At 45.5% G+C, this 23,718-nt stretch overlaps 1 protein-coding gene across 1 annotated transcript; it reads right to left on the reverse strand.

The window, feature by feature from the left end:
• Nucleotides 1-5,715: 5,715 nt before the first annotated feature.
• LOC100758120 (aldose reductase-related protein 2) lies at nt 5,716-23,138 on the reverse strand. Its single transcript, XM_027391422.2, has 10 exons — nt 23,073-23,138; nt 20,095-20,262; nt 18,570-18,686; nt 17,604-17,681; nt 9,826-9,948; nt 9,465-9,571; nt 8,954-9,035; nt 8,415-8,498; nt 7,265-7,347; nt 5,716-5,829 (listed from the first exon to the last, which is right to left on the reverse strand). Exons 1-10 carry the CDS (start codon nt 23,136-23,138, stop codon nt 5,787-5,789), a joined length of 951 nt encoding a protein of 316 aa, XP_027247223.1. The 3' UTR covers nt 5,716-5,786.
• Nucleotides 23,139-23,718: the final 580 nt, after the last annotated feature.

Genomic DNA, 23,718 nt, shown 5'->3' on the forward strand with positions numbered 1-23,718 from the left:
CTCAGAGCTTAAGAGCATTGGCTGCTCTTCCAGAGGTCCTGATTTCAATTCCCAGCAACCCCATGGCCGCTCAGAACCCTCTGTAATGAGATCTGTTGCCCTCTTCTGGCCTGCAGGAATACATGCAGGCAGAACACTGTATACATAACAAATAAACTTTAAAACTGAGATGCACAGGGGGGAAGTAAAGAAAACCACAAAAGACCTTTCTAGACACAGCATTACATCCTGTCATAGGAATGAATTCCTGATAACTAGCCGTGTTGGAGCACTAGCAAGACTGTGGTGTTGAAGATAGAGGGACTTGGTTTCTCTAAGTGTTCCTATTCTTGGGAGTCCCTGACTCCAGGCTGGCTGACCCAGGCGGCAACTCCTGAACCAGCCCCATCCTCTCTTCTGCAGCCCAAAGCCCACAACTGTACTCATCCTTGTAGTTAGATACAGTCTCAGGGGCCAGCCCAGGCTCACCCCATGCTGAAGCAGGGCAGGCCTCCACTGGGGCAAAGCAAACCTGTCAGCTCCTCAGAGCTGGGAGAGAAAGCAGTGATAGTGTTCCGCTCCTTGTCTGGTGAATTCTTAGGGGATGATGTTACCAGTTGATAATTGTGAGGCCTGTGTTTGCATGTTTGTCCCAGAACTTGGCTTCCAGCTTCCTGGGAGAAAGAAATGAAGTCACAAGATGCCAGAGCCTGAGAGCTACCACAGAGATGCTGGCTTCCCAGTGCTGTTCATTCAGAAACAGATGAAGCCAAGCTGAGAGAGATGCTGTGTCTTCATGATGGAATGAGGGGGAGGGCGGGGGAGAGGAAGCAGGAAGGTTCGATTTCCTGAAGTCACATTTCCCTGTCAGAGCTCAGGCAAAAGTGAAGGAAATGGTCACTGAAGGGACCCGGGGCCTTTAGGAACTGCTGCAATTCGTTGGATAACAGAGGGTGTGAGGCCCAAAAGAGCCTGCCTCTAGGTCTTCATAACCCTGGATGTTAGGCTAATACAGAGCAGCACAGTTTCTGAGGAGAAATTAGGCTTGAGCATAAATTTTCTTTGGGAGAAGCGCTGACACTGAAGGAGGTTACAATGCTTTGCAATGTTTCTAAATGGAGTTTTGTGGAACTGGAGGAAGCCCTGAGTATGGGAAATCCTTAATGAATGTGTGTTGTTGACGTGAGCCAGCCACATGAAGGATCACAGCCTCAGACCAAGGGGAAAATGGCAAAGCCTTCTTTGGGGGTCTGATTTGCCAATGCTGTTAGTGTGTGCAAAAAATGTCCACCAGAGCTTTTTTTCCCCCCTGGATATTTGCAGCCTGGAGAGTGTGGCCTCTGCAGAGATTACGCCCACTGAGGTTAGCTAGACCTTTCTCTTTGATCCAGCTGTTTACTGTCAACCCTGTTCCTTGTTTATCTGTCTGTAATCCCCAGCCTCCTTCTTCAGCTGTAGGCAATAGCCCTGCCTCGCCTTCAGTTCAACTGTATATAATAAACATGCTGAGCTTCCTGGGTGCTGTGGTCTCTCCATCAGAGAGCCCAGAACCCCAGTCCCAGCTTTTCTGTGTCTATATAGCCATGTGTCTGTCTGTCATTTCTTCATTCCCTCAAGGCACCAACCAGTCAAGTCCCTCGAGCCATGCAAGGACATAGTAGATTTTGTCTTCTGTAACTGTGCAAAGACACAGTGGAGTACTGTCGTCGTTAACCTTCTGATAGAAAAGATAGCACACTTTGTCCACATTTTCCACAGGAGAAAGGTCTCAGTGATTTAAGAAAAATATTCAACATAAAGCAAAATGGATTTTGTTACTATTTTGTGTTTTTGCTGTGCTGTGGGTGGAATCCAGAGCTCATGTGTACTAGGCAAGTGCTCCACCTCCAAGCTACCTTGGTCCCCAAAATGGATTATTTTTTTCAAGTGAAATTCTTTCCTAAGTCATCTTGATGCAACTGAAATGTACTTTGCCTTTCTGGTTTACTTTGATTATTAATGATACCCCCTTTGAAAGATAATTTCAGAAATAATGCTCAGAAAACAATAGCAATAGCACTTTTTACTGAGTAACTTGAAAGTAATTTGCAGACGTGCCGCACTGTTGCCTTTGGTTACTTCACTGTGGGATTCTTACACAGGCCTGACACCTATCGTTGCATCACCTGTATTGCAAGGAGGATGCTGATCTTAATTCCTCCCTGTCCTTTCATTCAGACCCATTGGGGTTTTATAGTTGTTGCAATAATGTCCTTCATAGTCAAGAGACCCCGATAGAACCACGCACCGCCTTTGCACATCCATTTTCCAACTTTGTGTGTGTATGTTCCTTGGATCTGTGATGGTTACACGTTCCTTGTCTGTCTTTCCTGATCTTGACTGATCAGGCGACTGAGTTGAGTGTTTCTCCTCATCTGATGATGAGGCCTGGTAGATTTCAAGTTTTCAGGTTTAGCAGAGAAGCACAAATCTAGAGCCAGTTCTTCCTGCATCGTCGTAAATGATTTCAGTTTCCTGTTACTGGCAATGCTGAATTGATTATTTGATTGACTACAGTAGTGTGAGGAGCAGAACTGTAAGATGTCCCTGTGACCTTCCGTCTGTGATCGCATTCTGACGTGGTAAAGCGATGGAAGGCCTGATCTAAACAAATCACCTCTTTAAAAACAGAGCTTTTTGTCTGGCCAGTTGCAGAAGAAAAAGTTAAATTGAAAGTGTGGTTGGGCTTCAACTCCAAGGAAGTTCAGATTTGTCTCAGTAAAGACCAGAGCCAGGGATGGTGTGTGTCCCCAGATGACAGCCTGCAAAGAACTGGGATCCAAGGTCCTACAAATGTAAGGAACCAAACCAAATAATCTGAATGAGACTGCAAGATGGAATCCCTTACTCAAAAGATAAGAAACCAGGCTGGCTGGAACTTTGATTTTAGCTTAGGAGACCTAAGAAAACACAGCTAAATCTGCCTCATGTCTGATCTGGAGGATTTAAATAACATTAATGCTTGTTATTTCAAGCTATGAAGGCTGTGATGTTTTAATACTTATCAACAGAAAATTAGTATGTGGTTTCTATCAGATCCTCTGTTGTTTTCCTTTAGCAATTAAATAATGAAGAAGTATAAGCAACTATTAAGTGACAGGCAAACATTCATTTGTTCACCAAACATTTGCTTACTAGTTTAAACATCCACTCCTTTTGAGTGGATTAATTGCTAATATGGTTATCAACATGGGACTTTTCTAACTGTGTCTCCTCTACACAGATTGGGCAACAAAATACTCAGGGAAGGGTTTTTTACTCTCATTTTTTTTTCATTTCAGTGGGTTTTATGAATTTCATGCTATTCAAGACTTATTATCCACTAATCCATTAATCCGAATACTCTATTTGAGTTGGGTTTTATACCCCTTAGTGGACACCATCATCTGCTCAATTCTCCCTTACTTTCTGGCTAAAAACAATTCTAGAACAGCTATTTTTCCATGTAATTCTAGTTTCTTTCCTCATATTTCCTCTTCCTCCTCCTCCTGATTACATTTAATATACTGGGATGTACTGAAAATAAAAGAAGTAGAGGGCTAGAGAGATGGCTTGGTGGTTAAGAGTTTTGGTTGCCTGTCTAGAGGATGCCAGTTCAATTGCCAGCATCTACATGATGACTTCCAACTGGCTGTAACTCCAGTTCCAGGGGAACCTCACCCCCTTTGAGTGAGTAACAAATGAATGTAAAGATAAATGCTTATTTTAAAAAAGGTGCACAAATATACTTTTAGAAGCATGGAGCTTCAAATAAGGGCATTGTAATTCTTCAGACATATGAATAGTGTCACCAAAAGTCTGTGTCTGCCAAGACCTCAGAATGGGATTCATTCAAAGAAAGGATCCTTGCAGCTAGAGTTAGGGCATGCTGGGTGAAGGTGAATCCAATGATTGGTGTTCCTATAAGCACATCATGGGAAGACAGAGGGAAAAGTGAGTCCAGCAGCTACAAAGCAGAGTCACATGTATTCCAGCAATCTCCAGACCTCAGGGAGAGTCAAGGAAGAAATCATCAAAGCCTCAAAAGCAAGCTCCACCCTTCTGCAACCTTGTGGAAGAGCTGGGATATCAAACAAAAGAGTAGGAGGCAATTCCAAGGTTAGCTACAGTGGAAAGAGGCCACCGTGCCTAAAGATGAGAGGACACAGGAGGGAGGGGGATTCTCTAACCCCAGAAGTGGTGTCAGCTGGTAGGAGTCAGAATCGATGTGAAGGTTTCAAGCTGGGATTAAGTGGGAAAATGTTACTTTTCTACTGAAATACCACTCAAGAAGACAGCTGCCTTTCTCTCTCTGCAGATCTTCAACCTCCTAATAGAGGCCCCCACTGAGCAATCCCAGAGGAGCCATCTGACTAGGAGGCCTGGAAATGTAGGTGATCACCTGTCCCCAACCATCATACACCCCATAGGGAAAGGCAGGGCAGGAAATCTGCCTGAGAGCGAGTAGGGCTGTGAGCAGCAGAAGACGGCTCAGCTGTCTGAGAGCAGGCATTGGCTTTGGGATGGAGAAAGGTACCGAGTGATACTTAACTGCGCTGGCTACCACTTAGTCCTTGAATCAGTTTTTGCCATTTAAATAGTACCCTGGCAAAATTTGTGACATGGGTTACTGGATGCCCACCAAGTTCTCTCTATACATTTCTGAATGATTAGAATATTTTCTAAGAAGAAATACTACAGAAAAAAGGCATGCCCCAGATTGACGGTCTGGTGGTTTGAATAAAAATGGTCCCCATCGGACCAATGGGAGTGTCACCATTAGGAGGTGTGGCCTTGTTGGAGTAGGTGTGGCTTTGTTGGAGGAGGGATAAGCTTTGAGGTTTCAGAAGCTCAAGCCGGGCCTACTGGCTCAGTTTCTCTTCCTACTGCCTGCTGGTCGGGATGTAAAACTCTGGGTTCCTTCGCCAACACCACATCTGCCTACACACTGCCATGCTTCTCTCCATTACAAGAATGGACTAAACCTCTGAAACTGCAAGCCCAGCCCCAATTAAATGTTTACCTTGATAAGAGTTGTGGTGGTCACCATGTCTCTTCACCATAATAGAAACCTTAACTAAGACGGGAGCCAATGGTATTTTCACTTCCAGACTCACTTCTGTTCCCCATTGCATCCCCAGGGTTGCTACAGAGTTTCTCGGTGAGCAGTGGTAACTGTGGGTTTCATAGGCTTGGCCATGGCCAGCATCCACTCTTCCGCATGCTGGCACATTAAAGGCAGGGTGAGAAAGCACAAAGGGAGGGGACAGGAGAGGATATGGGAGGAAGAGAGAAACACATAGACTTGAGCTCTCCCTGAGAGCAACTGCCTTGGATATTTGGCTTACTACTTGGGTGACTATGAGCCAGTGCTTGGCTTCCCCATGCCTCTATTATTTGCCAAGTGAAATGTGAGTGGTAAGATCTGGACTCAATAAGGTCACTCATTCAAAGAACAATTCAAACTGTGTTTGACACGTCAGTTGCTATTATTGCTTTTATTATTTCCTCTTTGTGCCTTCAGTGTTACCATAGCTCCTGGTGTTTGACAAGCACATCAAATTATATGCAAGGGAGTACTGTTCTCTTCTTTGTATCACATTTCTCCAAAGTAGTCTGCTCCTGGTTGAACAATGAGGATTTGAACACAGCATTGCCTTGATTTGGCCAACATCAAGACCTGCTTGATGATACGACATCAAACAGCATTGGCTTAAATACATCTCAGGAGGACTTTGCACACCAGCAAAGAGAGAACCCATGAGACACTCTCATCAGGCGATGGCGCTTCAGAAGTTCACATGGAAAGGGTAGTCCTCCGCATTAATTGTTCTGCAGCAACATGCACACAGAAGACAGTGTTCCACAAAAGTCACAAATGTGATGCACTCAACAATCTTTCTGCTCTCTTAGCCTCCTCCCCCACAGGACCATGGGAACACAGAAGGGGACCCATACTATGACCTTCCCTCAAATGAGTATTTGAAGGAAAAGGGGCAAGAAAATAATCATTGGCTAAGTCCTTAGAATAATGTCATAAAGGCAGATCACTAGAAACCAGCCAAGGACCTCACAAATCCTATTTTGGTTCATTCCCACATCGTAGTAAAGTGGGGCATCATGGTGAAATTGGCAGATTGGTTGTTGTGTTAAATAAAATTCTAATATAAGCAAAGAGTTTAGGATCCTAAATATGTATCTTTTTTGTTATTTGTACTATCATCACTGCTGTGTAAGTAAAAGAAAACAATTTGGTGAGGTTACCAACTCTACCCGAAGCTTCACAATGAGTAAGTGGCAGAGCTTGGATCAGAAGCCAGCAAGGTGAGGCTTATTGTCAACCTGTGACTTGCACCCCTCAATCCCACTCCATCTGGCATTCTCTAGTCGACGCTCAATAGGTATCACAGGCATTTCTCAAACTCATGGCTACTCCTAAATGACAATTCTGCTCTTGAGTTGCTCAAGCAAAAATAAAGTCAAGCCAGCAAAACCCACCTTTGATTGTTGTTGTGTTAGCAAATTCAATTTGCTCAGTTTTCCATTTATCCGGAATCCAATCTCTCTAACTTCTCCTATCACACTACAAAGTGGGTCCAATCTCTTCCCTTAGATTATCCTACTGGTCTCCCTGTGATTTCTAAGTGCAGAATGTCACTTTATCATTCCAACCTGTGAGCTGTACGAACCTCCTCACAAAATCCTCTCCTGGCTTCTCAGCTCCCAAAGAGCTAAAGTCAAAGTCCTTCCCACACTCTATACCACCTGTGTGCCCTTAGCCCAAGGCTGTTACTAACCTTATTTCTTCCTCCCTGTTTGCTTCTGGCTTCCTTGGCCTCCTTACTCAAGTGCTTTACCCCTCACCCCACACACACCTGAGAGCATTTGCACCTGCTGCTCTCAGCACCCAGAACCCTATCCTATTCATCAAGACTGCCCCTGGGCCGTCACATATGAAGAAAGTATCAGTTCTAACAGGATCCATTAGTTCTTAGGCCTTTTGTCCTACTTGTGTTTTTATCTCCATCATTTGTTACTGTCTGACATATGTATGTGGTGTTACTTCAACTATCCTTGTCTCCTACAGTGGAAAAGCATGCCTTTTCTCTATTTGAAAAGTTTGGGAAACAAACACTGTCTTTCCTCAAGTTTTAATTTTTCATAACTGCCTGAAAATAGTCATCCCATATGCCTCATCATTTTTTGAGCTGGCCCTGCACAACTTTAGTCAAACTCCTTATCAGCCTCCAAACCCAGCACCACTTACACAGGCAAGGAACAGACCCTCCAGTTTCTGTTGAAGCTGAGAAGGGTGGCCATCTCTTCATTACTCAACTTGAAGTCAAAGACCTAGAGAAGCAAGAGTTCCAAAAACATCCTTAGCAAGGAAAGTGCTGGTGAGACCTGAGGTTCTACTGTTTCTCCCATTAGGTCCACGTTGCATGCAAACTATTCTCTGAATTAAGACTGGATCGCTTATAGGGTTTAGTACTTCCAAAGGAAGGAGACTGGGTTTGCAGCTATACTTAGTGGACAGAGACTGTGATCCCTGAGGGACAACTGAATAGCAGCCTTCCAGGAGGCCTTTCTTCAAATTTAGCCCATTCATCTTCTTGTGCAAGCATGTGGTTTGTGTAGGCCAGAACAGTCTGTGCATGGGTAGGACAGTCTATGGCCCATGCTCAATGATAAGTAGGGCTATTTGCAGTGCTAAAAGGTACTGTTTCTAGTCCCTGCCCCCTAACTATCTTTGCTAAATGGTGATTCATCTCAATTCTGTTGCCTTAGTCAGGGTTCTGTTGCTGTGAAGAGACACCATGACCATGGCTACTCTTAATAATGAAAACATTTCATTGGGGCTCACTGTGAACAGAAAGCCCAAGAATCCAGTAGCTGCTTAGTCCACAAGGTTGGGTGTCTCAGCTGGTCTTCAGTATATGCTGGAATCCCAAAGAAGAAAGCTCCAATGCCAGCAAAGAAATGGATGTGCTAGCAAGGTGAGGGCAAGCCGGCAAAGAGAGAAAGCTTCCTTCTTCCATGTCTTTATAGAAGCTTCCAGCAGAAGGCGTAGCCCAAATTAGTGTCTTCCTGTCTCAAGATCCAAATCAAGGGTATGTGTCTTCCTGTCTCAAAGGTCAGGACTAGAAGTGGATTCACCCATTTCACAGAAAGCTAAGTTAATCTCTCAGGGGTGTGCCCTCTATTTCTGGATTGTAGTTCATTCTGATGTAGTCAAGTACACAACCAAGAACAGCCATCCCATCTGTAGAGGCCAGCTCCCTGGGACAAGAGTTCACAAGAAGGACAGTAGAAGGAAGGACACACTGGCAAAACAGGGATGGAATGAGAAGCTTAAGGACAGGGCCTCCTGTCTTCTACTTGTCCAAGGATTAGCAGATGATCATCTCAGTTATTACCTGAAAGTTCTCATGTATACGTTCTGGTGTCACAGACTTGGGGATGACAGCCACATTCCTCTGGATGTGGAAGCGAATCAGAACCTGTGCACATTGAGGGAATAACAGGTATCCACTTACAAGAGCCTCTCCTAGGGTAAGGGAAATATATCTGTGGCTACTTAGAGCTTTAGCTATGACAACTAAAAATTAACTAAGGAATTCACTATTTGGAACACTTGGCAGCTCTAATCTCATGCCCTTGAACCTGAAAATAATACCATGATTTCCCTAGTTAGGAATGGGGAAACTAGACCCTGTACAGTTGGCACCCAAACCCAAAGACATGCTCTCGTGGTATGGTCTGGGGACATGATTAGAAGCTGATGGATACAAGCAGGCCTGGTTTCACTGGTACCAGATTTATTTCCTGGACATCCCAACAGACTCACATTTCCCATTTCTTCTCCAAGGGATTGAAAGCAGGTGACACAATAAAACAAGACTAATAACAAAGATTGCTGGAGAATAGGAGAGGAAACCCAACAACAGTATTTTACCTGGGCTGGGGTTTTCTTGTGCTTTGCAGCTATCTCCTTAATTTGGGGGTCCTCTAGGAGTGAAGGGTCCTCTGGCTTGGCCCTAAATGCAGAAAGATAGCTGGAGTGAATATAATCACAGTGACTATCACTGCCAGGATGGTGCCAAAGATGAACATTGCAGCCTTTTCCATTTGCAAGACAACCAGAGGACCTGAAAAGTTTGTCTTTCCCCTGGACCTGTCCATAGGATCAGGAGCTTTACCAATTTGAGAACCTGGCAGAAATGGAGCACTGACAGAGTCAGATATCTCTCTCTCTCTCTCTCTCTCTCTCTCTCTCTCTCTCTCTCTCTCTCCCCTTTTCCCCCCTCTTCCTCCCCCAACCCCTGCCACACAAACTATGTGCCTGTGGTCAAACACATTGCTATAGACACATTTTTTCAGGTGCCTTAGAAATTCATAGCATTATTAACCAATTATGAAACATGAATTTTGGGTGACAAAAGACAGTCACCACTCTGAAGCCTCACCAAGGCCTAGCTGGAGAGCCCAGAGGACAGTAGGCTGTGACAGTGATACCCTTGGAATGACAGTACTCAATCAGTTTTTCCTGAGTGAGGTATGGGTGACATTCGATCTGCAAGAGAAAACACCTGTCACTAGGGAAGTAGGCCTTCCTGAGTGGCTCAGAGGGAACTCTAGACAAGAGAAAAGACCAACACAAAGGCCAAATACAACCCACTGATAGATGAGCTATAGACCAGACCCAAGGTCTGCCTCCCACTGCCCTGCGCATCCTGAACACTGATCCCTGAAAGACAGCTCAGTCCATTGGTCCTGGAATGTTGAAGCAGTCCTGAAATAAAACTCTTGTCACCACAACGAACTTACCTGGTTGGTCACTGGCTTATGTTTGAGTCCAGGCTTGTTCAGAAGCCTTTCAATCTGTAAGTGGTTGAAGTTGGAGATGCCCAGGGCTTTCACTAGTCCCTGGTCCACCAGTTCCTCCATGACCTATTTCAGTAAGGAATATCGTTTAGATGGTTGTAGCAGGATACAGGATTGCTGGCTCAGCTTTACAATGATACAGGATAGTGGTAATTTGGCAATGAATCTGAAAGACCCCCCCATGGGGTGAGACCCCGGGGTGAACACTCGGGATTGCGGTGACCCCAATCACCAGGCAGAGGCAAGGATTTGATGCTAACAGGAAGAGGCTTTACTCAGCAACCCGCACGCCAGGGCCCAACTCGTTACTCATGCAGGAGTAGAGGAGTAGAGGAGTTGGACCCCGAGCTGCGGTCTAGGGGCTTCTTAAAGGCAAAAACTGCAAACAGATGGGGTCTGGGGTAAGGGAGGGTAACAGTTCTGATTGGCTCATTCCAGGTGGTGGCGTTCAGGGCAGTTACATCTCTATCTCTGGGAACCATTTGTCAGGGTGGAGGAATCCCATCTGATAGCACAGGAGGGAGCTGTGACGGGCAAGTGAGCCAGTGACCATGGCTTTCCTAAGAGCAGTAAAGTCTCTAAAGGTTCACACACCCTTTAGGCCTCCCTAGCAGGCAAGTGCCACCCCTACTGCAGTCTTGCTCTCTGCATTCCACTGGACAACAGTGCAGGGGCAACACTGGGCAACATTCCCTGGGTGGCTCAGCAACATTGCTGGCACCCCTCCCTCCAGCAGTCACAGACCTTCTGCCCCCACCTGGGCCCTGCTGGCTGCTAGACCTGCTGGGGCCTCAGCTTCCCAGGAAAGGATGGCCAGCTGGGCACACTTAGACTTGGAGGCACCTGCCATTTGGCCAGCCCGGTGCATGCCCCACGGGCATCTTTCTCCAGATGCTTGTCACCTGTGCACCTGCCACGGACAGATGCCTCAGTAAAGGATGCTTGCACCCTGCGCATGCTGGCAGGCCATTGTCCTCCTTCAGGGAGGGAGGGGTGGGACGAGTCTCGCTATGCGCAGCTCCTGCACCAAGCCCCAGGACCAGCCAGGGTGTCAGCCGTTTTGCCTAGCCCTAGGAGCTGTTTTTGTTGATTGTGTAAATGTAAAAGTACTATGTTGGGTTCGCTAGCGAAATTTGTAGGAGGGGGACTTGGTGGGACCAAGTTGCCTGCTCCATCTGTAAGGGGACCCAGGGGGCTGCCCAATCTGGAGGGTAGACTTGGTTGTGGACCAAGTTGTTCCCCATGTGGCTAGCCATCTGAAATTCTGAATAGGACCCTAGTCTAGTCTGTGCTGTGTGTTTGTTAAGCCTGTCTTTGACTTTTGTCCTGACTTAGGCGGTCTTTCAGAACAGCTGCTGCTCTGGACTCCAGCAGTCTCTCTCTCTCTCTGTCCTTACCACCCATGCACATGGCATGCATGTGTCAGGGGTCTTTTTCTTGCTGCCCTGAGCACATGGCGTGCAGGACAGGAGTTCCATGGGTTAGAGTGTGCTATGGCGGAGTCTCCTGTCTCTGAGCACATAGTGAGGCTGCTGCTCTGGACTCCACCCACTGCTGAAGCCCTCACAGCTGAGCCTGGCTGGTGCAGGTGAGTCTATTTCTCCATCCTCACCTGCTCGTCTGTGAGGCATGCAAAGTGGTGTCTCTCTGCCCCAACTGCCATTGGTAAAATAGGAGGTTCAATTGAGGACTTTCATTGGTAAGTCTAGGAATCTAGGTGGGAGGGGGACTTTCTTCTTTGTCTCAGCGCTGTGTTTGTTGTTTGTTTGTCTGTTTTTCTTGTCTTGACGGACGATGACTCGGGACAGAATCTAACAGGACAGACCCCTTCCCTTTGAAAAACAGAGACTTTCCTGCCGCAATGGCTCCAGGCGGGAAGTTACAGCCTGACAAAGGACAATATCCTCTGGCTCCTTGCGGGACCCAAGCCCAGCCTGGTCTTGGGGGTCCTGAGCGGACACTTTTCTTTTCAGGGATGCATCTCTCTGCCCGAACTTGCCTTGACCTTGTGATGGCTAGTTCTATGTCAATTTGACAAAAGCTACAGTTATTTGGGAAAAGAGACTTGATTTAAAAATTGTCTCCATAAGATTTGCCTATTGGCAAGTCTGCAGGGCATTTTCTTAATTAGTGACTGATGTGGGAGGGCCCAGCCCATTGTTGGTGGTATGAGACCTGGGCAGGTGGCCCTAGAGAAAACAAGAAAAAAATAGGAAAGCAGGCTGAGCAAACCAGTAAGCAGCACCACTCAGTGGCCTCTGCATCCATTCCTGCCTCCAGGTTCCTTCCCTGTCTTCTCTCAGCAATAGGATGTGACCTGAGAGTTGCACATGGTCACCGTGTTTCCATCCCAGCAAACTTATGTAGTATTTGGCCAGGATTTGAACTTGTGATCCTCCTGCCTCTGTCTCCAGCTTGTCTAGGGTTATCTTCCCGAATCATCTGGACCATCTGTTAGTCTAGGTTCTAAGATCTTTCTTCTTTCACAACCACAGTTTGGTGTGTAGTGGGGAAATGCTGTGCAGATATATGCCCTGGTAGGAGAACCTGGCCTAGAACTGAATTTGAGCCGAAAGTTGTCCCATTGACAGCTTGTCCTACAAAATTGCTTCAACCTCAAAGGCCTGGGGTTTATTATGTTTTTGCCTATAAAGAGCTTGTGGCAACCACAAAATGAGAACACAGTTATATCTGGTTTATTGTACATTCCTTTTGGAAGTTTCTAGAATGTAAAAGTAAGCAATGTGCTTTCTGCTTGAGGTTCTTTTATTTTTCCCTCTCCCTACAGAGTCTCCTTATGTAGACCAGGTTGGCCCTGAATTTGTAGAATTCCACCTCTGGAGTCCTGGGGTTAAAGGGATATGCCACCATACCCAGCCCTCTTGAGATTCTAGTTTTAATTAAAGTTCTGGGGTACCCCTCCACCTCAGCTAAGTTGACACAGCTTCAAGGACCAAGGAGAGAAGGAAAGAATCCACAGGATCCCAGGGGAGACATTAGGAGTAGATTTCAAACTGGGCATAGAAAAGTAACACGAGGAAAGGTGGTAAATGATGAAGAGGTTGTGGGAAGGAGAAGCAAAGGCTGAGAGGTAAGGATGAGCAGGCGGGTTCAGCCGTCACCTGGTCTATTGTTTCTCAATCTTGGCTGCATCCTGGACCCTCGGAAGGATCTAAAAATTAGGTGTCTGTGGTGATAATGCTATTTATGATTTATTAGAGCTTGCCTGAGGATTGAGAAAGCAAACCTAGCCTTGAGCCCTAGAGATCAGGCAGTGGTGACACACGCCTTTAATCCCAGGACTCAGGATTAAGAGGTAGACAGATCTTTGTCAGTTCAAGACCACACTGAGCTACAAGAAATACATCCTGTCCTAAAGAGAAACAGCCCACCCAAAGGTGATCTCAGTACTTGGGATCACACACCTTTAATCCCAGGACTCATGAGAAGAATTTAAGTCAGGAACAGGGTCTCAGAGCTGGCATTCATTCTCCAGCCACACTGAGGATAGGAAGACATTGAAGTCTCAGGGTTCTCCAGCCACACTGAAGAGAAGCTTCAGTTGAGCCAGGATAGCATTTCAGCCTGAGGTAGAGTGAGAGCTAGTACCCAGCTGCTTTGCTTTTCTGATCTTCAGCTTGAAGCTTGAACCCCAATATCAGTTTCTGGGTCTTTTATTTGTTGTGTTACAGGTATCTAGACTCCGCACCCAGGGCTTCTTACTGATTTCCTTTGGGATACAGCATGAACATTAGGATATTCAAAATGCCCTCTTCAGACTTTAATGTACCAGGTTGAGAAGCCCTTCGGGAAGTGAGGAGTGAGGGAAAGTTCACTAGGCAAGACAGTTCAGCTTTGATGAGATCTGGAGGTCCCAGAACCCTCCCAGTGGGAAATAAGTTAAATGCTACTCTGTGATCTAGGTCAGGTTTGGTTTGTGTGTATGATCCATTTTTCCTTCTTTACACTCTTTTCCCTTCCTCTATTATAGACTATGGTCAATGAGCTCTAGATTGGATTGGTTGTGGGTCCATGAAACTACCCTGTCCAGGCATAGTTAATCCTGCCAAGATCAAATCAGAGCAGTATAGTATCTTTTTTATCTCTGTAAAGTTTTTATTTAGGAATCATTCTTGCTTGGATTTATTCACGAGACAGCAAATTAGCCCCAGTGTAAGACACTGTGGCAGAATTGCCACCTTAGTATGACATCACTTTAAGAACTATGACAAAAATGTTATGGAATGAACAATAAAGTATTAAGATATTTAAGAGGCCATGTTTTAATCTGGTAATATATACAGTTGCCATCTTATCTAATTAGTACCCTCAACTTACTGCAAAATGAACAATGAAATGGGCTATCTGTGAGTGCTGGTGCACACACTACAGCATTGTAGCTTCTGTGTACATATTCTATTATTATTCTATTATTTTCTAAGTATCAATGTAGTGGGGTAATCTTATAGAGCCACCCTGTTGCTGTAGTTTGGGGATTAATTTTTTTTCCTCTCACATCTAACACCAGAAGCCTCATCAAGTCTTGAAGACCCATCCATACAAACCCAAATGTTAAAGGGATGCTTTTGTTTATTTAAACCCAGGACCTTGCACAAGCATCCTACCAGAACTAACCTCCCAGCCTCCAGTCCCCCATCCTTCCAAATTCCTTGTAACAGATGTTCTGCTACTAGTGGCAAATTTAATGATTCGCTTGCCAAGACTAACTCCTTTGAATACATTTCCAGGTGTTGTGTTAACTATCATGAAATAGATGAACAAACATCTATACACCCCAGATGGGGTAGCAATGACAAACAGACCAAAGAAACAGTTCTACTGAAGTCTCTAGTTCTTGAAACAGTGAGTTTAATTGGATTACTTAAAAAACATGGTCAATTTAGGAATGACTATACCCACAAAGAAAAAAGACTCATTCCCTAGCAATTGTGAACATCCAGTGCAGGTAATCACAGCTCAACTTCACAACAGCAGGCAGGCCATACCCACAGGACAGTGTTCCTCAACACTAGGGTTTCCAGCCTTGCCACAGGGCAGAAACGCTGTCCTGATTTTCTGCCTTTACCCTCAGTTGTCACATGGGGTTTGCTCTCTACATTTTCTTACTGTGACCAATTAAAGCTCAAGCAATTTGGGGGCAAACCATACAGAAGCTACATTTCATTTCATTTTATCAATTCCAATCTCTCTGAAGAAGGCAAGTTTCCTAGAGTCTGAAACACAAGACGATTCAGGACTGCCTGACAAACATTATGCTAATTCTTGGAGTCTGTCTTTTCTAACCATTTATGACTTGTTCATTCACATTGTCCTACCTTTTAAGCATTTGCAAGAGGACAGTGATTGTGCTGGGCAGTTTTATGTCAACTTGATACAAGCTAAAGTCATCAGAGAGGAGAAGACCTCAGTTGAGAAAATGCTCCATAAGATTGGGCTGTAGGCAAGCCTGTAGAGCATTTTCTTAATTAATGATTGGAGTCATCCCTGGGCAGGTGGTCCTGGGTTCTATAAGAAAGCAGGTTGAGCAAGTCTTGGGAAGCAAGCCAGTAAGCAGCACCCTCCATGGCCTCTGCATCAGCTCCTGCCTCCAGGATCCTGCCCTGTTTGAGTTCCTATCCTCACTTCCTTTAGTGATGAACAGTGCTGTGGAAGTTGTTTGGTCATGGTGTTTCATCATAGCAGTAATAACCCTAACTCATACAGTGGTGAAAGTTATTAGAGAAAACAATCATACTTTAATTCATTTTTACATGATTATGTAAGTCAAGGCCTCGATTGATCTAAAAAGCAGGCCAGTGTGTTCTCTGATGTCTACATGTGTATTCACAGCCAAGCAGGATGTTCCAAGCCTTGGGTCACACAGATCTGGATCCAATCCTGATAGTGCTGACTTAAAAATTAGCAAAGAAATATAGCCCAGAAACTGACCAAGGCCACTTTTATGACTTAGTGCCTGGAATTTACCAGCCGCCAGCAATTACTCCCTTATAATGAAGGGACCAGCTCCCCATTTCGGCAGCCATAACAGCTGAACACATGCTTGTCTGACCTTGTCTTCCTTCGTGGCAAGGAACCAATCAGAAGTTAGCTGGTGGTGCTATGCTTTATGGCTCTGGGTGTGCTTTACGGACAAGTGCACAGCAATGACGCACAGAGCATAGCAACCACCCTGAGAGGGCCTATGGACCATAACAACCGGTTGACCAATCAACACAGGGCAAACCCTCCAAGCCTGGAGGCACACCAATCCTGAGCCTGTGTGTACCCCTAGACACTCCCCATATACTGCCCTGTAAGATCTCTATGCAGCCGCTTCGATCTGTCTTTTCTAGCCATCTGCCATGGCGGGTGGATGAAAGGCCTGAGCTAACATGGGGTTAGCTCATTAAACAACTATAATAAAGCCTCATGCAGTTTGCATCAAGCTTTCAAGTCCACCTGGTGATTGGGATGACCGAGGTCCTGGGCTGAGATCTTGGAGGCCTGAACTTCCGGGGGTCTTACAACAAGGCCATAAGATAACTGGGTACCAGCTGGGCGTTGGTGGCACACGCCTTTAATCCCAGCACTCAGGAGGCAGAGGCAGGTGGATGTCTGTGAGTTCGAGACCAGACTGGTCTACAAGATCTAGTTCCAGGACAGACTCCAAAGCCAAAGTCTCGAAAAACCAAAAAAAAAAAAAAAAAAAAAAAAAAAAGATAACTGTGTACCAAGAATTCCCAGATGGCCACCCTCCCCCAAGGGGCCAATGTGTCAACAATTAACAATTAAGGGTCCCTATGAAACAAAGAGATAGCTACCATTTGCTCAGGCAAGATTAGTTAGCACATCTTGAGGTCTGCAGGTTTTACAACTGGTGGGTCAGAAGGCCATCTGGTTCCCAGTCCTCCCCTCAAGACAAAGGGCCTCCTAGGAACCCATGACTCTGGTCACGTACTCAACAGACAGAGAGTCGAAGCCCCTCCCTAAGCTTATGGTTTTTGCCTTTAAAAATGCCTGTGCCTGGGGGATGGAGCTGCCCGATAGCCTGCATGCTGAGAGAGCCCGTTTGTACAAACGTCCACCTTTCATTAAAGCATCTTGCTGTTTGCATCAAGTTTCCGCCTCCACATGGTGATTGGGGTGGCCGAGGTCCTGGGAAAAGATCCTGGAGGCCTGAGCTTCCAGGGGTCTTACAGTGTCACACATTTTCTTTATAAGGTGACAACTTATCAATCACCTAGGTTAGGATTTTATCATCTGTACATGGGGAAGCAACATTCCCTTTGTAGGGCTAATGACCAATGAGCTCTTTGATTAAATTTCTGCATGTTAGCTATTTTAATCCTTGTCACACACTAATAATATACATCATTATTATCATATATGATAATTTTTTTAATGACAAGGACACTGAGACCTACAGGAGTTAAATTTTTATTCTAGGTCTCCTGATTATCCCAAGTCCCCAGTGCATGCCTCTGTTTCCATCACAGCATGTTTATATCAAGTTGTAATACACTGCATTTCCTGCCTCACTTAGATCTCGGTGTAAACAGTGTTGTAAAGAACCCCAATCCAGTCAGTGGCGAGTTAAGCGTAATGGGAGAATGGAGAATGCAGTAATGAGATCCCGTACAGGGCTGTTATCCCAGGGTGGAGACAATGGGTATCTGACAAGTTTTTCTCTCTGAGCGCACTTTAAAGGAACTAGAACCTACCTCCCAAGCATCCAGGAATGTGTGTTTACTGGTGAGAATGTTGCCTTTATCATCAGTGGGGAAAAACTCCTTCCCAGGCTGTAACGCAAAAAGCAAACCCATTGGAATCTGCTCAGGGATAACCAAGCCTGAGGAGAGAGATCTTGGGACAGAGAAGTAACAAACCCCACACCTTGATGACAGTGCATGTCATCAAGCTCTGGAGCCTCAGGTCCATCTCTGCTCAATCTACAACAGCATGTAAATCCTTTAGATCTGATATTGCTGTCTTAGCTTTGCAGTTGGCTGTTAGGATACTGCAGAAGCCATCGTTATTGCCACGAAAATTAACCCAACATACCAAGACTCACATAAACTTGGAAGAAATTTTAATTCCAGGGTAAATAGGCAAACATTAAATAGTAAGGGTATAGCAGGAGCCAGCATCTATTGTTACAACTTGAGGAAAGATTGAATTTGGGGTGGCATGCCACCAACACCATAGTTGGTCTTGAGGGGAAAAGACTTAGAATTCCACTTCCTCCAAGCTCTTGGAAGCAGGTGGGAGGAGGCCCCCAGCACTGAGTGACAGTATTCCAGGATGGGTTGATGGCCTCCCAGCATCAACAGGATGCCAACCCGTGTTACACCAGGACTAGCAGGAGTGTCGAGCCCTAAGAATGCTATGTCTGACTGTCCTATGAGATTCCCTAGGAGAGGACCACTGGACACAGAGTTGATGGGAAGGTGACAAGCCAGTCATATTTATCTGGGCTGGCAGGAATCACAGTTTCTCTAAAATAGAATTAAAGCAAAACCTGTGCAAGTGCCATCTCCATGCACCACTTGTTAACACAGACTCCCTTCTAGGCCAGAGTCCTCTGTGTAAGCTCCTGCCTCCTCCCTCTCTCCTGCTCTCAGTTCAGGCCCAGCTGCTGATTTCTGGCATTTGCTCAGCAGCTACAGATGAGGCAAAAAAGCTCTAACCTGAAATCCCTGTGGCCAGTGAACTAGATACAGGTCCAGATAGTCCAGTTTCAGATCGGTGAGGGTTTTCTGAAAGGCTTTCTTCACCAGGCTTTTCTCAAAGAAGGTGGGCCACAGCTGTAGATGACAAGGAGGCATTACAGCTGGGTAAAGAGAGGGCCACCCCACAGTCACCCTCCCTGCTTTGAGATTTGCAGTTGATCTAACCCCAGGACAGGCCATTCATTTATAATAAAGTTAGTTAAGAAAGGCAACACAGAGCCGGGCGTTGGTGGCACACGCCTTTAATCCCAGCACTCGGGAGGCAGAGGCAGGTGGATCTCTGTGAGTTCGAGACCAGCCTGGTCTCCAGAGCCAGTGCCAGGATAGGCTCCAAAGCTACACAGAGAAACCCTGTCTCAAAAAACCAAAAAAAAAAAAAAAAAGAAAGAAAGAAAGGCAACACAGTAGGTTACCAACACTCAGCAAGTCAAGGTCAAGCATATGTGTTCTTCCATGCTCTTGGTATTCTGTTTAAATCATTTAGCACATTTGGCCTTTGGTTAAATATGTTTCTTCTTATATTATTCCTTTCCTTGGCTGTCACCTCCCAGAGGGCAAGCATTGTGACTAGTTCTTAAATTTCAAGCATTCTTTTTGTTTGTTTGTTTGTTTTGTTTTTCAAGACATGGTTTCTCTGTGTAGCTTTGGAGCCTGTCCTGGAACTTGCTTTGTAGACCAGGCTGGCTTCGAACTCACAGAGGTCCACCTGCCTCTGCCTCCCGAGTGCTGGGATTAAAGGCGTGTACCACTAAGGCCCAAATTTCAAGCATTCTGATGCTATTGAGAAGTTATCCCTTTTTGTACCCCCACAACCTGAAGCCTGTTGGGCTCAAGTGATGAAATACAAGTTTATTCAGATGGGGCCAATCCCCACAGTGTGGGTCAGTACATGGAACTAGCCTGTTTTGCAGAGTTATGTCCAATACAAAGCCTAGGACCCCTCACACACCCACTCCCTTCTTTTTAATAATGTTTCACAGTTCACCTTTTACTGAACTGAAATAAAGAGATTCCTGTTAACAATAAATAATGCTCCTACCATTTCCAAAATGCCCCTGTCTGAAAAAAAATTAATTAGCCCTCAGGGCCAGAGCTGTTAAACACAGCACTAGGCAGTGTGGGCTGGAATGCAGCCTGCATGTACCCCCTAGCCTCTGCCTACCACGTGGCTGAGGGACCCTACTAAGAGAAGAGGAGAGGCCAAGGGTACCAAGGAGCCATTCCCACCACAGGAGAAACAACAAGGGTTGGGGGGCCAGAGCATCTTCTTCCAGTACTGTCTTGGAGTGTGGATTTAAATATCCACACAGTAGGGATAACAAAAATACAGGGATAATACAGGGATAACAAAAAGCAAAGAAGAAGGGGGTTAGGAGAAATAACAGCCACATAAGAAAGATGGGCGGGGCTCTTGGTGTGGTCCAGATCTTCCGCCTGCCTGAAGCCGCACTCAGCCAGCGGCTCAGCCAGCGGGCCATTGTACCTTGCTGACAATGAAGAGGTCTTCCCGATTCACGGCCTTCTCCTGGAGCTTCTCTCTAATCCCTTCTCCCACTCCACTCTCGTTCTCGTACAGATAGGCACAGTCAATGTGGCGGTATCCAGCATCGATGGCGGCCTTCACAGCTTCCTTGACTTTGCTTGGGGGAGACTGAAAAACAAGAAAAAGGCCCATCAGAGGCACCCGAGGCCTCCTCTTGAAGGCTCCATGTGGAACAGATTCCCCAAACCACAGCCTCACTGTGGTCCCATTTCCAAGCGGACATTGGGAAGAAAAACATACGCTGGAAAACTTTTCAAAGGAAAAGAAAAAGTGAACTATACTTTTTTTAGGTTAGCTAAGAAGTGATGGCTTTATCATGCCATCTTCATACACATGTCATTGTAATGATCATCTTCCCATGTCCTGTTCTAGTAATAAATGATTACTTTTTTTCTCTAATCTAGGCTGATTTCGAAGGGTCTCTAGTTTCTGGGAGTGGCAGATGGCTCCAACATTGCTACTCCCTGGCCTCTGAAGTGACAGAGAGGAATTTCCAGACCCCAGACAGTTACAAGAACTTCAAAAATTATCACTACAAGCCAATCTGATACTACGCATCAGTATAAGGCTAAACAGATTTCCCAGTCTCTCTAAACCATGACTGAAAAGTGGGAATAGTAACAGCGGTGGCCTTACATTGCTTGCTTGCTGTAAAGATTTTATCACCTCACCTGACAGTAAATTCAGGAGGTACAATTCAGTGGAGAATCACTGTTTTGTAAAAAGAAAGAGTAAATGGAAATTCTTTTTTTATGGATTAAAAAAGAAGAAACTAGATCAAGAGAAAAGGCCATGTGAAAATACCCTGGTCTGATCTCACCTAGCATCCAGATAATACTTTGGGAAAATAAAAACTTCCAAGTCATCTTTCAGCAGAATATAATGGTGCATGCCTGAATCCCAGCATAAAGGAGGCAGAGGCCGGAAGAGCATGAATTTGAGGCCTGCCTGTGTGCGGCACATCACACACACACACACACACACACACACACACACACACACACACAGAACCCCTCCAAATATGATGTGTATTGGCTCATAGTTATGATATCAGCATTTGGAAAGACAGGAAGATCAGGAGTTCAAGGCCAGTCTCAGCCACACCATGAGTTGGAAGCCAGCTTGAGCTCTGTGAGTCTATCTCAAAACAACAAAACAAACTCAGACAAATAAAAAACATTTCATCTCTCACAAAAATCTAGAAACTCTTTCTATAGTTGTCAAACGTAGAGAAGCATATGTAGCAGAGATCAACAGCTACACCATTATGGGGACAATTATTGCTGCCAGCCACTCTGAGGCACCGGAGTCCAGGCCCGAGCCCCCCATCCTGAAAAGAACTCGAGTACAGTCCTCTCTCGTCACTGTTGGAATTCTGAAAAGTTCACCTTTGCTTATTATTTTTCTAGGTGAGTAGATTCCCTGGGGCTCTGCCAGTGATTGTTTATTGCGTTGATGGAGGTGAAATTGTGATTTGGAGCAAATCTTGCTGTTCTGGTACAATTTCAACCCAGTGTTGATGGGGAATGTACTGTGTATGTTTATCTTATTGATTGTTAAATAAAATATCGTTTGGCCAATGAAACAGCAAGTTAGGACTAGGAGTCAAAGAGGATTCTGGGAAATGTAGTAGATAAGTGATGAAGTGACATAGCAAGGAGACTCATTTTTAAAGAAAGGAGAAACAGGAAGCATCGCTCTTTTCCCCTCCGCTCCTGCTCCAGCGGCACAATGTGAGCCACCGACAAGGAGGGCTTGGCGTCCGATAAGTCTTATAAAATATATAGGTTTATGATAGTTAAGACTGAGCTAACAGATGAGAATCCTAGTCATTGGCCAAGCAGCATTGAACCTAATACAAGTTTCTGTGTATTCATTTGGGCCTAACTCGGGCGGGCGGCTGGTGTAAAGCTCACACATGGCGGTGGGGCTCAGGCAGCTTTTGGCAGAAAGATTTATCGTAACACAGTGTTGAAAGAAAAAGAAGTCCTACCTGGGTGTGAGAAGGGAAAGAGAACAGGGAGCCGTCTGAGATGAGCCTGGAGGGACAGCCTAGCAGAAGGACTTAAAACCAGCTCCTGATAAGCATGGTGGCTTCTGCCTGTAATCTCAGCACTGGGGAGGCTTCAGCAGAAGGATTGCTTCAAGTTCAAGGTAACCGTGTTACCCTGTTTCAAGGAACCAAAACCAAAGACAGGTGGTGGGAACAAGCTAGCTAACATCCTGTTATCACTGAGGGGAAAGGCAAAGAAGGCAGAATTAGTAGATGGAACAACGTCAGACTTGACCCAAAGGTGGCTGGGAAATCGGCTTTACTGGGCACTAGAATGGATATCAGAACATTTTGCCAGGACAGATTAACATAACCAGGCAGAAACTGTGCCACCAGCCTAGGCTTTCTGTGGTTCTGGTACTCGGCTTTTACTGTTTGCCAGAACAAGGTGGAGTCTTGGTAAGGGGCAGGGTCCAGTTCAGTAGCCAGGGCTGGGGTCTGAGACTCTGCCTTTCACACAGGCTCCAGGCCAGACGCTGCAGATGGAGTCCTTCCCCAGGAGCGGCAAAGGGATCTGGGTCATTCTGGAATTTTTATCCTCTCTTTCAATCACTCAATCACAAACAAAGTAACAACAAAGACTTAGAACATACAGGAAGTTTCTGAGTCCCAAGGAAAAACGTGCTAAGAGAGGAATTGCCCAGAAACCAGTTTTTGTTTTACATATAGCATCAACTTGATACTTGCTTTAGAAGCTATCATTCTTTCTCCAAATCCACTCTAGTAGTATTGAAGCCTAGAGACACCCCCAAGAAAAAAGGGCTCTGGCTCTGGAGTTCAAAACCCTGGGCAGATCCTGTATGAAGAAGCAGAAATGCCAAAATAGCCCTCGAAGGGAGCAGGTGGCCCAAGATTGTACACTCACCTTCCAGGTGCCCAGGCCCACGATGGGCATCTTGGCTTTGTTACTGAGTCCCACAAAGGTGGCCATGGTTGCTACAGAAACGGTTCTAAGTGAGCAGTTACACACCTGTGCCCTGGTTAAGGAGGGAAGCAGTGCTTTTATATCCTGGATCAGGAGGCCAACTCTTACAGTGTGGGCAGGCAGCCATAAGCCAGGGTCTGGCACTACAACAGACATTTTATTTCAGTCTTTTGTCAGATTGAGTAATATGAATGAAGATTAAATACTACCTAGTGTCAACTCCACCTGATACAGAATGCAGTAATTAGTTTTTGAGTGACACTTACAAGTTTGTAAACCCAAATAAGATAGGATGTAAGCTCTTCTAGAATGAACTGCTTAGATTATTTGAGAAGGGACATTGCCACAAGAGGAGGCATGCTGTAGTGAACTGTGTGGGCACTAAGAAGGCCATAGCAAGGACAAGCTCACAAAGACAAAATGAGGAAGCCTACACAAATTATTTTGAAACCACCTATCATGGGACACATGAATCAATAAAAGGGGGTTGTCTGTCTGAGATCAAACAGACAGTTGGACAGGTATCCTGGCAGAAAGACTTTATGTAAGGTTATGGTAACCTCCATGTTAGCCTATGATGCCAGGA

The sequence above is a fragment of the Cricetulus griseus genome (assembly GCF_003668045.3).
Source record: "Cricetulus griseus strain 17A/GY chromosome 1 unlocalized genomic scaffold, alternate assembly CriGri-PICRH-1.0 chr1_0, whole genome shotgun sequence".
Classification (NCBI taxonomy): Eukaryota; Metazoa; Chordata; class Mammalia; order Rodentia; family Cricetidae; genus Cricetulus; species Cricetulus griseus.